The sequence below is a fragment of the Embiotoca jacksoni genome, unplaced genomic scaffold, assembly GCF_022577435.1.
Source record: "Embiotoca jacksoni isolate LCO1_2020_lvr unplaced genomic scaffold, fEmbJac1.0.p SCAF_18, whole genome shotgun sequence".
Lineage (NCBI taxonomy): Eukaryota > Metazoa > Chordata > Actinopteri > Embiotocidae > Embiotoca > Embiotoca jacksoni.
In genome coordinates, this window is record NW_027185318.1 from 11,246,308 (window position 1) to 11,258,865 (window position 12,558).

Here is a 12,558-nt window from a genome sequence, read left to right on the forward strand (position 1 = left end):
AATGAACCCTGGAGCTTTATTTTGGAAGGACTGAGAGGAAGGAAAAGCGGAACACGACAAGAAGAGACGAGATGACGTGAGGTGAAATATGATAATAAAAGATGAAACAATATTTTTGAGACAATATTAAAGAGGTAGGATGCAATAAAGAGACAAGCTTAGAAAAAGGAAAAAAAAAATCACTTAAAACGCCACAAAATCAAACATTTTTGATCGCAACAATCACCCAAAAAACTCAAAAATCTTGGAGGGACTGCTTTTTTATTTCCACCCCTATATGTTTCCAAAGACATGAAAGATGAGAGAAGTGAAAACAATAAAGATGATAAAGTATTAATGAGGCCTTTTTTTATCCAAAAATCCCTCAGAGTCAAACAAAGAGCTTCCATGAAAGCTTTGCGTTTCTGTTGGTATTTATGGATCTTTAATGCACCGCGGAGACACGACGAGTCCACCGAGAGACCGAGAATCAGATCAGGTTCCGTGTTTATCAAGCAGGAAGTCGGTTCTGACCAGCAGAAAGTTCTCTGTATGACCACAGAAATATAAACATGTCAGTATGTATATGTATAATAATCACATACATGAAAATAATTATATACTGACATATGTAAGAATTAGATCAACTGGTCGACTATCTTCACTTGTGTCAAATTCTGATTTGAAAGATGGGAATTATTTCAGAATATTTTGAGCTCATATGCTGTAAAATTTTCTCTCTTCATGAGACAAACATGTTATAATTTTGTGAAAAACTGTAGTGAAGTTCACAAAAAGTTTTCCTACTTTTCTCCCAGTTTGGATGTTTTCTTTGTAACAGGGAGAGAGTTTGGATCAATAATGAGCTGATGAAAAATCAACACATCGGCAGGTAAAGAAGAAGAAGAAGAAGAAGAAGAGGAAGAAGAAGAAGAGGAAAAAGAAGAGGAAGAGGAGGAAGAAGAAGAGGAAAAAGAAGAAGAGGAAGAGGAAAAAGAAGAGGAAAAAGAAGAAGAAGAAGAGGAAGAAGAAGAAGAAAAAGAAGAGGAAGAGGAGGAAGAAGAAGAAGAGGAAGAAGAGGAAAAAGAAGAAGAGGAAGAAGAAGAAAAAGAAGAGGAAAAAGAAGAGGAAGAGGAAGAAGAAGAGGAAGAGGAAGAAGAAGAAGAAGAAGAAGAAGAAGAACAGGAAGAGGAGGAAGAAGAAGAAGAGGAAGAAGAAGAGGAAAAAGAAGAGAAAAAAGAAGAGGCAGAGGAGGAGGAGGAAGAAGAAGAAGAAGAAGAGGGAGAAGAAGAAGAAGAAGAAGAAGAGGAAGAGGAGGAAGAGGGAGAAGAAGAAGAAGAAGAAGAAGAAGAGGAAGAGGAGGAGGAAGAAGAAGAAGAAGAAGAAGAAGAGCAGCAGTGTGTGTTGAACACGAAGAACTTCCTGTGTTTGATGTGTGTTTTTTTGCCCGAGGCTGAAACTGAGCGTATGCAGCTTCATTAAACCTGCACAAAGTTTAATCCGCCGCCTGAGAAAATCGATCATCACGCAGACACACAGATCCTCAGAGAGCCAATCAGTCTGATCAATACTCTGAGAAACACACACATACACACAAAGAGACAGATCACTGACTGACTGAACTCATCATTGTCAACACTGAAGGTTTGAGATGTTGGACTCAAACGTCAAAAACAGTCCGACTCAGATGTTCTTTTCTTTTCTCAGTAAAAACCCCACTTAGTATGTGTTTGTATGTTTATGTGATAAATATATGATGTTTATATATGTTCATGTGTGTATGTTTAAGTTAATATGTGTTTTTATATGCAAACGTGTGTTTGCATGTGTTTTACGTGCATTTATGTGTTTATATGCCAATATATTTTTGTACATGTTTGTTTCTGACTTTGCATTTATTTTTTAGTTTTTATTTCTTTATATACTCATATATTTGCCTGTTTATATATGTTTTATGTATGTGTTGAATATATGTTTATATATATTTATACATAAATATGTTCATATGTGTTTATGTATGTTTATATGTGTTTATGAATAATGTTCATGTGTTTACATGTTTATATATATTTACAAGTATTTACATATGATTATATATGTTTGTTATTATTTATGTTTATATGCGTTATATATGGTTGCTGTACCTGTATCTGACCTCTCAGCTTTTATCTGGGCTTTTCAAAAGCAGCTCCCTGAAGATAGAGATCCCACCATCGGGATTTTTCTTTGGCCACGTGAAGCCGAGGCCCCTGCAGAAATGTGTGTTAACGTGTGTGTGTGCTGACATGTGTGTGTGTGTGTGTGTGTGTGTGTGTCCTGCTCAGTGTCAGTCTCACTGTCTCCCTGCTGCCTCACTAATCCCACTTCCTGCTTATCAGCCTCTTATCTAGCACACACTGTCTGTGTCTGCGTTTTTACTGTGTGTGTGTGTGTGCGTCTGTGTGTGTGTGTGTGTGTGTGTGTGTGTGTGTGGCTGAAAAGTATTGAGTGTGTGTGCTGATATCAGCTCTCTGTTGTTATCTGCGTGTGTGATGGGCTGCGTGATGGTAAACGTTCCCTCGGTTTTGACTCAGAAATCCACCGCAGAGACACGAAATAAGCACAAAGAAAAATGGCTGCAGCTGAAGACGACACATGGACCATTAAACTCGACAATATATTACATCATTTATTCAACTCGATGAAACGGTAGAACCTCGAAACCCTTTTAATTAAAACTGGTTAAAATGCACTTGAATTTTTTTTTTTAGGACTGTTTTTGCGTTCATTTGGCTTCGAAGGAGAAAAGTGACGCAAGGTAACGCAAAAGTAATCATCAAAAAATACTCTCGCCGTGACCCCTCAGGAACTCTGTACATACAAAAGACTATTTGATAAAATGATAAAACTTACAAATATAATAAAACATTTTTTTTTAAACTGGTTCAGTTTTATTTGTGGAGGTATTGTGGGAGTTGAAACAGTCGCTTCTGTTCAGTTCGCCAAAGTTTGTTTGGTTTAAATTAGCTGAGCAGATAAACAGAGGTCGAAGGTCACAGGAAGTTTATCCAACTAACCTGATGGGACAATAAGGCCAAAGACTGATCCTGTATAATCAGAAGACATCGCTGATGGAGGAGTCTGTGTCTGCGGCTCCGCCCACCGACTCCAACATCATCTCCTCCTCCTCCTCCTCCTCATGCTGCTGCTGCTCCTGCAGTCTGATGGAGGGCAGATAAACGTGCATCGTCTTGGCTCCTCCCTCTTCCTCCTGTCCAGCTGCAGAAACAAACATCATTGGTCAGCTTTCATGACCTCATCACACTGACCCGCTGATTTTAAACTAGATATGATTATATGACGTTTTCATATGGCGTTTAAAAAAAAAAAATTATTTACTTGCACGTCAATATGAATCCATCATTTTTCGGAAGAATGAGATAACAGATCTATTCAAACCTTTTCTTGAACAACTGTCACAAATTCACATCGCTGCCGGTATGAAGAGTTCTGATGGGAAACATTTAAGGATTTTAGACCCTGGACAGTCCTGATGTTATTACAGACCGTGAACTAACCACAGACATTTCTGCCTCTCCATGAGAATCTAATAACTCTTTCCTGACTCTCTGCGTCTCCATGGCAACACACTAACATCTCTCCGTTGGCTGGTTGTCACAGTTACTGAGCTTGTTCTAATTAAAGAGGCAAAGATGAGACTGACAGACCTTCAACTTTACACACACACACACACACACACGCGCACGCGCACACACACACACACACACACACACACACACACACACACACACACACACACACACACACACACACACAGACAGAGTCAGACATATGTCAACATGCTTTCTGATTGGCTGGTGAAGCGGGATAGTAAACACATCGGCGCAAACGCCTCGTCGACGGCTTTGACATCTGACATGTTACCATGACAACCAGAGAAACAGAAAGCGACAGAAGATGTGCTCCAGTGAAACGTCTCCTTATCGTCATCACGAGCTTCCTCATCGTGTTTGAGCCTTTATTCACACTGACAAAAATTTTAAGTTGAAGGAATTTTTTTGTTTCCATGTTGCAATTTCTGTTTTATCAAGAATTTGTTTCTCTGAATCTCTACAACAGAGTGCAAAGTTAGCCTGACCCATAGAGACACAGCAGACACATTAATGGGAAATACAGCAGGATGAAATAAAGCGGAATGATCCTTTAAAGAGATTTTTGGCTTCAAGTGTGCAGATGAAGATGATTTAACCCCCTGAGTGTTCAGCAGTGTAAACATTTCCATGTATGGAGGTGTGGTGACAGAGAGGCTGTGTGCTCTCAACACACTCACAGCCCTCTCCGTGATGTTCGGGACAAACGCTCATGCCCTTCTTTATTTCCCCCTGTTTGGATGTAATAAATCTGTATTCAGTTCAGATGTAATAAAAAGGGCGCATTCCACATTTTATCAAACATGAAATGAGCAGAGAGAAACTACAGCAGCTTTTGATAAGCGTTTCCCTCCATCGTGTTTGGGACGATTGTCTTCACTGGTGTTGGTGACCAGTTAAACCAGGTCACCTGACTGGGGGACGCTGACTGTCTTGTCCTCAGTAGTTGAATAGCGCTTTACAGTAGAGACAGTTCGATCTGTCAGTAGAACTGAGCAGTAGAGTCACGGCGCCATCTGCTGGTCACACGACAAAGTGCAGTCATGCACCTTGTGTCCAAAAGTATGTGGACACCCGCTCTATTCAGGGTTTGCACATTTTCAGTGGAAGAATTTTATGTCGTTTTTCAGTTGTTATTTTTTCTGAAAATTGATGAATCCTTGAAATGAAGAGTTTCTTATTCTGACTTCCTCAGGAGTTGTGTTTGTTGTTTTGGCTTCACCTATTTTTGTCTGACTGTTTTATAATGCGGATATTTTTTCAATTGAGGTAGAAATTCATTATATTGATTACGTTTATTGATTAAGTTGTGAGGCTGACGATAACAACAACTTCTAACATGGGAGGCGCATCTTTTTGTTTCAGTGACAGGAGACAGTTTGTGGAATGAAACCATTCGAGTCAGGTGTGTTTCGTACCTGTTGGTCTGTCGTACTGGCGGACCAGGACAACCTGAACACACACACAAAAACATACACTTGTTTATTTCAAAGTTGTTGAACATATAAAAACCTGTTAATGTGCGTCTGTGTATGTTTGTGTCTCACCTGTCCTGCCGTGTCTGTGCTCTCCAGGTGCGGAGGAAGAGACAGCGACAGGTTGAGGTCAGAGGTCAGCGTGCCGATTGGCTCCACCATCAAGTTGCCCACGGCAACCGAGTCCTGATCGGTGCCTTTAAAACTGACTTCTGACCCATATGGGGGAAGTGAAAACAAAGTGATGTCAGACTACAGTATGTATATAAAATCATCAAAAACCTGACTGGAGTTTGGTGTGAAGAATTTCAAAACTGGACAGTAATAATGGCATAATTTTAAGCAGGTCTCTCGTTGTATTTTGTTTCAGTTATCTGGTCTGAAGAGTTTATTAGAACATTTTTATCTCGTCAGAGGAAACTAAAAGGATCGCTGTGTGTCTGCAGGCAGTCATACCTGCAGCCTGGCTGATCTGGCCAGGCGATGACGTCTGACCCCGCCTGGGAGGTTTCGTAGTCCAATCGTCTCTCACCTCCCCAACACTCGCCTCTTCCTCCCCCTCCTCCTGCTGCTCCTCCTCCCGCCCCCAGGAGCCCTTGCAGAGGTCAAAGGTCATTGAATGTGTTTTTATGTCTCTTCCGCTTGTCGCGGTAAAAAATAATTTACCACAGAGTTTTATTAAAAAATGGTTAACTCACCTCCGGCTGCGGCCTCTCTCCTCTCTGTGAGAGTCTCTGCTCCATCCTGGTCGGCATGAGGTAGTGACCTTCGACCTGTCCTTCACTAGGGGGGTCAAAGTCCTGAACGAGGGACAGGAAGTGACAAAACAGAAAGTTGTATGTACAGCAGTAGTGAGAAGTTGTTATTTTCTGTAGTGTGAAACAAAACCGATGACATCACAAATGTGAAATAACACGGATGATTGTTTCTTATTTCATATTTGATGACGGCGCCATGCTCAGTGACTCCTCACCATGTCCTGCAGCTCCTGCAGAGAGCTGGAGAAGCTGCAGACGGCCTCCTCCTCTGAGAGACAAACAGAAGCAGAGAGACATGAGACAGGATTCAGAGGGACACGTAGATGTCCTGTTTCCCGGTAGATATTGATGTCTGCTTCCAATCGGTGTCCTGCTGTTAAAGGTCATTCACAATTATCAGATATTTAGTGGATTCTGTTGTTTCCTCTCTTCCTGCAGTGTTTTCACACAACCCCAAAGAAGACCATTTAAATCTGCAGGTTTCTGAACAGAGTTTGGAAACAAGAGCATGAACATGTCAAATATGCAGATTTCTGACTGGACTTTGGTGTAAAGAATATGTAAATTGCGAATGATTATAAAAAAAAAAAAAAAAAAAAAAGTTTGACATATAAGACAAGTAAAAAAACATTAAAACTCTTACTGCAGTTTGATGTATGTTAAAAGAGTAAAACATGCAGGGTTTTGGTGTACAGGAAATGGCTGAACCAGTTTAAGTCAACAGTATTTCACAAGACAAAAGTGATGATGATGATGAGGATGAGGATGTTACCCGTCATGGTTGCCAGGTGGTTGACACTGATGAGCAGCTCTCCCTCTGAGATCTGTTTCAGCGTTGCTTCAGTTCCTGCCGTCACTATACTGGTGCTGCTGCTGGAGCTGCTGGAGCTGCTGGAGCTGCTGGAGGCCTCTGAGGAGCCGGCGGGGGACACCGGTTTGGGTTCATGAGGAGGAGACCGGGAGCGAGCTGGAGGAGGAAGAGGGGAGCAGAGAGGAGGCTCCTCCTCTGCTACTGACATCAGCCTGCAGGAGGAGAAACCGTTTGCATTTGATGTCTTTTTAATGTGTCCAAAATAAAAACTGCAGGATGTCTGAAACTTTTCCACACCTGCTGTGTGTGTGTGTGTGTGTGTGTGTGTGTGTGTGTGTGTGTATACATACAGCTGCTTGTGTGTATCCATGTGTTCATCTGGTCTCTCCTCGTCCAATGGCGGCTCTGTGTCTTCCCAGGTGTGGGGAGGCGGGGCTTGATGAGCAACAGAAGGGGCGGGCTCTGGGCTCTGGGTGGGCGTGGCTACAGGCTCTGAAGTCACATTTAGATAAAGAGAGTAAACAAAAAACAGACTGTAATATGAGAGTAATCAAATTATAATCTAACTGTAATAAATTCATATAATTTTATGTATCATATAATCTGACTATCTATTCAGACAACATAAAGATAATCGGATTAGCTTCATATTGTAATCAGACTAAAATATGCTCCTGATGCTAATCTATTAGCGCTAACACTATACTGAAACTACTGCTAGAATTGCTACTTCTCCTAACAATGCTACCAGTGTCACGACTACAGCTACTTCTGCTAAGGCAATTGCATAATTGTTGCAAATTATGCTAATGTTATGACAGACACTAATACTATTGCTACTACAGCTTGTACTGCTAAAGACAGTACCTTTTACTTCACGTAAACTACTGCTGCAGTATACAATGTGCTATTAATTGGTGTGGCTAACCTGGCGGTGTGATTGGCTGCGGGGACTCGGAGTTAATCAGGCTGGTTGGTTCAGATGGAGGGGGTGTGGCTATGGGTGTGTTCTCTCTGCAGGGCTGGGCTGGACTGGGAGGCGGGGTCAGTACCGGCGTGGGGACCCGTGGCAGTCCGTCCTGCAACAAAACCAGGTGTGTGTGATACGTACAAAGATGGACGGGAGGCTCTGACGGTGCTGCGGAGATGTTCGGTACCTCCTGGCGTGCTGGTGGTCCTGGTCCTGGTGGCTCCAGCTCCGGTTCTGGACCCGACTCCAGCGTGTCTCTCCGACCCAGCATCACAGCAATCGTCTCAGCCAGAACCTCGTTAACCAGCTGCCTGATTAACTCCGAGTCCACCGGGATGTTGGAGTCGACGAACAGCTGCAGACCTCCACCTCCTGCTGCCTCCACTGCACACACACAAAAGTCAGAGGAGGAGGAGGAGCTAAAGGAGGAGGTGGAGACGGAGCGAACGATGTCAGCCGGTCCACCTACCAATGTCTGAGGTGATGCTCTCCTCCTTCAGCTCTGATTGGTCTGTTTCCTCATTCTGGGCGGGGTCAGTGGTAGGGGGGCGGTACATGTCTGAAATAAGCCTGGCCATCAGCTGCTGCTCCACCCTGAACAAAAACAAATTGAGCAGATGAGAAACAAATAGCAGAACACAGTGGAGCTACAGCACGTTCAGTCCAGTTCGGACCGGTTTCTCACCATTCCACCAGCCGGTTCTCCAGGACGTCCCGCTGTTGGTCAATGGCCAGGACAGGGACCTGATACTGGGCAGGGAGGGCAGAGGGTGCCTGGGGAGGAAATACCGGACCCTGGTACACGACCGGAGGGGCAGTCGGACCCCCGTCCAACTCAACAGCCTCCTCACCCACCACACTCTCCTCCTCCTGAGGGGAGAAGAGAAAGGAGGACAATTTATTATTTCTCGGACTATTTTTAAACATGGTGTCCTTTTTCAAGACGTCCTTGGAGTTACAATCCCTGACAGTCATGTGCTCCATAATCATATTTGTCACGTAAATTTACAGTATACCTCTGAAGCAACACCTTATTTTACACATCCTGAATATTTTAGCCGATTCTTTGGACACTTTTCACATAATTCCCCAACAAGTGTCTATAATACGTATAAAATGCGAGAGGGATTTTACATTGAAATGGGAGCTTTTAATTTGAAATGGATACAGGAAGTTGCCGCATTTGGCTGAACAATCATGTAGCTTTTTTTTTTACTCTTTTTTAATCTGCTGTTGTGGTACAACCAAAGAGGTCACCTGGACGACATCAGCGACAGACAGGAAGTCAGTTCCAGGGAAGACGTTCTCTTCTTTGTCTTCCTCTTCCTCTTCCTCGCTCGTCCTCTCGATGATGTTGACAGTGTGTGAAGAGGTGAGAGGAGGCGGCGTTTCCTCTGCATCCAGCTGCTCCTTCTGTCAACACAAACACACTAGTTTGTAAAACTCAAAGTACATCTGAAGTCCGGCAGCGACGATTTCGGTCACAAACGTTCAGACTGGTATTTTTTTCTGGCTTGGACGATGCCTTTGTGAAAGATTTAATTTAAACACAAATCATTCCAGGCATTTATAAATCTGTTTTTCATTCACACATCTAGAGGAATTTATGATATTTTGATAACCAGCTTCAGTTTATGAGCCAACGAGGAAGATTTTTATCTTTAACTTCCACTTCAGTCCAAACTTTTTCTTTTAAAAATCAGGGCCCCCGGTCCTGATTGATGGGCGGCTGTTGCTGTGGTTGCTATGGTAGTAACATCAATGCAGCACAGACTCATCATCAGGATGAGCATATGTTTGGGACTTCTATTAACTCTGATCAGGGGAGAGCAGAGGAATCTGACGCCGCTCACCTGTTGCTCAGGTGCTTCACTGTCTGCGGCAACATCGCCGGCTGTGGACGGAGTGGCGGGTGGTGATGTCACCTTCCAAGGACGTCCACACCTGGAGGAAGAGTTCATCCTGGGACGACCTGCAGAGGAACAACACGTTGGATTAGTATTTTAAATTTTTAATAATGACTGATATTTCAAACTAACTAGCTGAAAGCCAAGGTTCATCTTCATCTGCAGATCTGTCGTCATCAAAACCCTCCACGATCAAAGAAAACACTGCTGTTCTATAAACCAGACACACTTCTGTATTATCGTGTCTGCGATTTGGTGCCGGAACAGTGAGACAACACTGTCACCATCAGGTCAGGCTGTGAATTACAACACCGAGCAGAGCAAACAAAAATAAAAACATGAATAACAACAGGTAGGCGTTGATTAGTTTACTGACCCAGCGGGATCGCCATGGCAACAGGGTAGCTGTAGGCAGCGGTCACAGCGAGGTCAGATAGGTTATCTGGGGCCAGGTGAGAGGAGCTGAAGGCGTTGCGGTGCAGAGGTCCTGCTGGTGACAAAGTGAGGGGAGGGGCCAAACTGAGGGGAGGGGCCAAACTGAGGGGAGGAGGCAAACTGGTCTGAGTCTTACACGACTTCAGCTTCACACCTGAGAAGGAAGACAGACACAGGCAGAGACAACACACATAGCTGATCATTTATAATCAGGCTACTGATTTAAATGTTTTAATGCGGTTCGTTTTTTTTTTTTTCCTCACCTCGGACACGCTCCACTAGTTGTGGGCGGGGCTTCCTGCTGAGCGGTGAGGCAGGTGAACTGAAGCGAAGATACGGACTCTTCTTCAGAGTTCGTCTCAGACCTTCGTACGGGGCTCTGCCGTACAGGCGGGTCAAGTACGGCTCTCCGTCCACCTCCGCCGGCTCACTATCCATTAGCCCACCTGCGACGCTGTCAGGCTCCGCCCCCCTTACCTGCACACAGAAAGGATGAATGACAGAGTGATCGCCTGTATGTTGAGTCGATCAAATCAATCCCTGTTAGTCAAATCCGGTCTGACCTTTGTGTTTCTGGCTGTCTGTCCTCTGACTCCTCTCCCCGCTGCTGGCTTACTTCCTGTTCCTCTGAACGTTCTTACTGGCTTCCCCCTCTCTGTGTGGGCGGAGCTCCCACCAGCCCTCTGCTGTGTGGTCACGACACCTCTGGTGCGGACAGTGTCCTCTGAGGATATCTCAACCTTAGGATGACGAAGAGGACCATGAATCTCAGATCAAGAAGAAGATGAAGAAGAAAAACAAGAAAGAAAGTAGAAAAGAAGACAAGAAATAAGAAGGTAGGAGAGAGAGAAGAACTAGAGAAAAAGAAGAAGCAAAAGAAGAGAGAAAGTGCAGAAAAAGAAGGGAAAAGAACAAAAATGAAAAGAAGAAAGACAAAAGAAGCAGTAATGTAGTTGTGGTGCGTTCAGGGGAAACTGAGCTTTGAAAGTCTGTCATATCAGAGACAGAACACATGGTGGCAGTAGTGCCACATTTCACTGATTTCTTGAACTCAACTCTCAGGAGGAGGCTGAATCACAGAAATGACCTGATTAGGGCTGATAATGATTGATTCTGGCTTTCCAGCTGTTCCAGGACTTCAGTGCGGCATGCTGGGAGCTCACCTGGATGTCTCTGGTTAAAGTGTTGATCCAGGCGTCCACCGTCTTCTTGATCCGAACCTCCTCGCTCCAGTCTCTGCGATGGACACAGAGACAATTTTAGGTTTTAACCTCTGTATAAAATTATTCTGTGGAGTGACATGTTCAATTTTCTAGGAGAAAACTTTGTTGATAAAGCGAGGAGAATTAAAAAAAAAAAAAGTGATGTGAATCTGACAGACAGATTTCAGACCGACAGAAGCAGAGAGTAACGGTGTCTCATCAGACTGACAGCTGCCAATCAAATTATGTTTGGGTTAAGCTTCGGCCCGCTGCCACCTGCAAACTGCTCCGAGGCCGGCTGTCAATCAACACCAAACAAACAGTGACGGTTTTATGTGTTGAACCACACACTCAGTGCTGAAGTGAAAATGATGAATTGTCTCATAGAATTGATAAATTGCAGTTTCTGCTGATCAATAATCACGATACCATTTGTTAGCGTCACTACCAAACTGAACCAGACTTCTTGTTAGCATCCAGTAATTTACAGCTAAATATCAAATTTATGAGGAAAATTTCCAGGAATATATTTAGAAATAGAAATAAACTGTATTCACATTTGTGGTTAATAAAATCTTTGCTTTACTTTTTTTCTTTAAATAGTTTTTTAAGTCAACTACAGAAGGACTTGCTGACAGTAAAGCAGGAAGTGTTAGCTACCTGTTAGCAGCCAATGCTTCCAGCTGGCAGTGCAGGACCTCCCCGCTGTTGGCTCTCAGCACAGACTCCACGTTCTCCTCCAGAACTTTCTTTTGTCTGCGGACCTGACGGAGAACCTGACTGGCCTCCTCCAGCGTGGAAGGAACCGCAGGCCACTTATGGACCGACTGGGACTCCTGGGGTGGCTGGGACTGGGTTCGATGGAACAGGCTTTGGGGGTACTGGGGACGGTTTTGCTGGGACTGCGTCTGGTGAGACTGGTGACTTTGGGATTTGGAGTGTTTTTGTTGGGACCTGAGGTTGGAGTGAGACTGGTTTTGTTGGAATTGGAAAGTTTGGGACTGGAGGTGGTTTTCTAAGGGCTGGGATTGATGTAACTGGAAGTGGTTTTGTTGGGAATCGGTCTGTAGGGATGGGGTTTGTTGGAACTGGTTTTGATGGGGCTTGGATAGTTGGGACTGAGATTGGTTTTGTCGGGACTGCGTGTGGTCCGGTGCAGGTCTAGTGTTTTCCAGATAGTTTTCTGACTGCTGGATGAAAAAAAAACAGTCATTCACACTTCAAGACAAAAACAAACTCCCAATATGAACATCAGGTTCCGATCAACCAGGTTCAACCTGGCATAAGCATAATCGCTCGAAACAGTCACATGAAGGTGTTTATGGACTTGTTAAATCATCGCAGGGGTTCTCAATCCAGCTATGAGCAGGT

At 43.9% G+C, this 12,558-nt stretch overlaps 1 protein-coding gene across 1 annotated transcript in view; it reads right to left on the minus strand.

The window, feature by feature from the left end:
• Window positions 1–198: 198 nt before the first annotated feature.
• kiaa0586 (KIAA0586 ortholog) overlaps window positions 199–12,558 on the minus strand; it is a 32,010-nt gene continuing 19,650 nt past the window's right edge. The window contains exons 9-28 of the mRNA XM_069152786.1: window positions 11,848–12,377; window positions 11,149–11,221; window positions 10,549–10,725; window positions 10,249–10,462; window positions 9,927–10,139; window positions 9,497–9,615; window positions 8,901–9,056; window positions 8,329–8,513; window positions 8,113–8,237; window positions 7,831–8,027; window positions 7,602–7,752; window positions 7,024–7,165; window positions 6,635–6,885; window positions 6,078–6,130; window positions 5,803–5,904; window positions 5,561–5,699; window positions 5,177–5,316; window positions 5,048–5,081; window positions 3,036–3,237; window positions 199–527 (exon numbers count right to left, since the gene is read on the minus strand). Of these exons, the coding sequence (XP_069008887.1) occupies window positions 3,074–3,237; window positions 5,048–5,081; window positions 5,177–5,316; window positions 5,561–5,699; window positions 5,803–5,904; window positions 6,078–6,130; window positions 6,635–6,885; window positions 7,024–7,165; window positions 7,602–7,752; window positions 7,831–8,027; window positions 8,113–8,237; window positions 8,329–8,513; window positions 8,901–9,056; window positions 9,497–9,615; window positions 9,927–10,139; window positions 10,249–10,462; window positions 10,549–10,725; window positions 11,149–11,221; window positions 11,848–12,377 (3,165 nt within the window). The 3' untranslated portion in view covers window positions 199–527; window positions 3,036–3,073. The remainder of the gene's footprint in view (window positions 528–3,035; window positions 3,238–5,047; window positions 5,082–5,176; window positions 5,317–5,560; window positions 5,700–5,802; window positions 5,905–6,077; window positions 6,131–6,634; window positions 6,886–7,023; window positions 7,166–7,601; window positions 7,753–7,830; window positions 8,028–8,112; window positions 8,238–8,328; window positions 8,514–8,900; window positions 9,057–9,496; window positions 9,616–9,926; window positions 10,140–10,248; window positions 10,463–10,548; window positions 10,726–11,148; window positions 11,222–11,847; window positions 12,378–12,558) is intronic.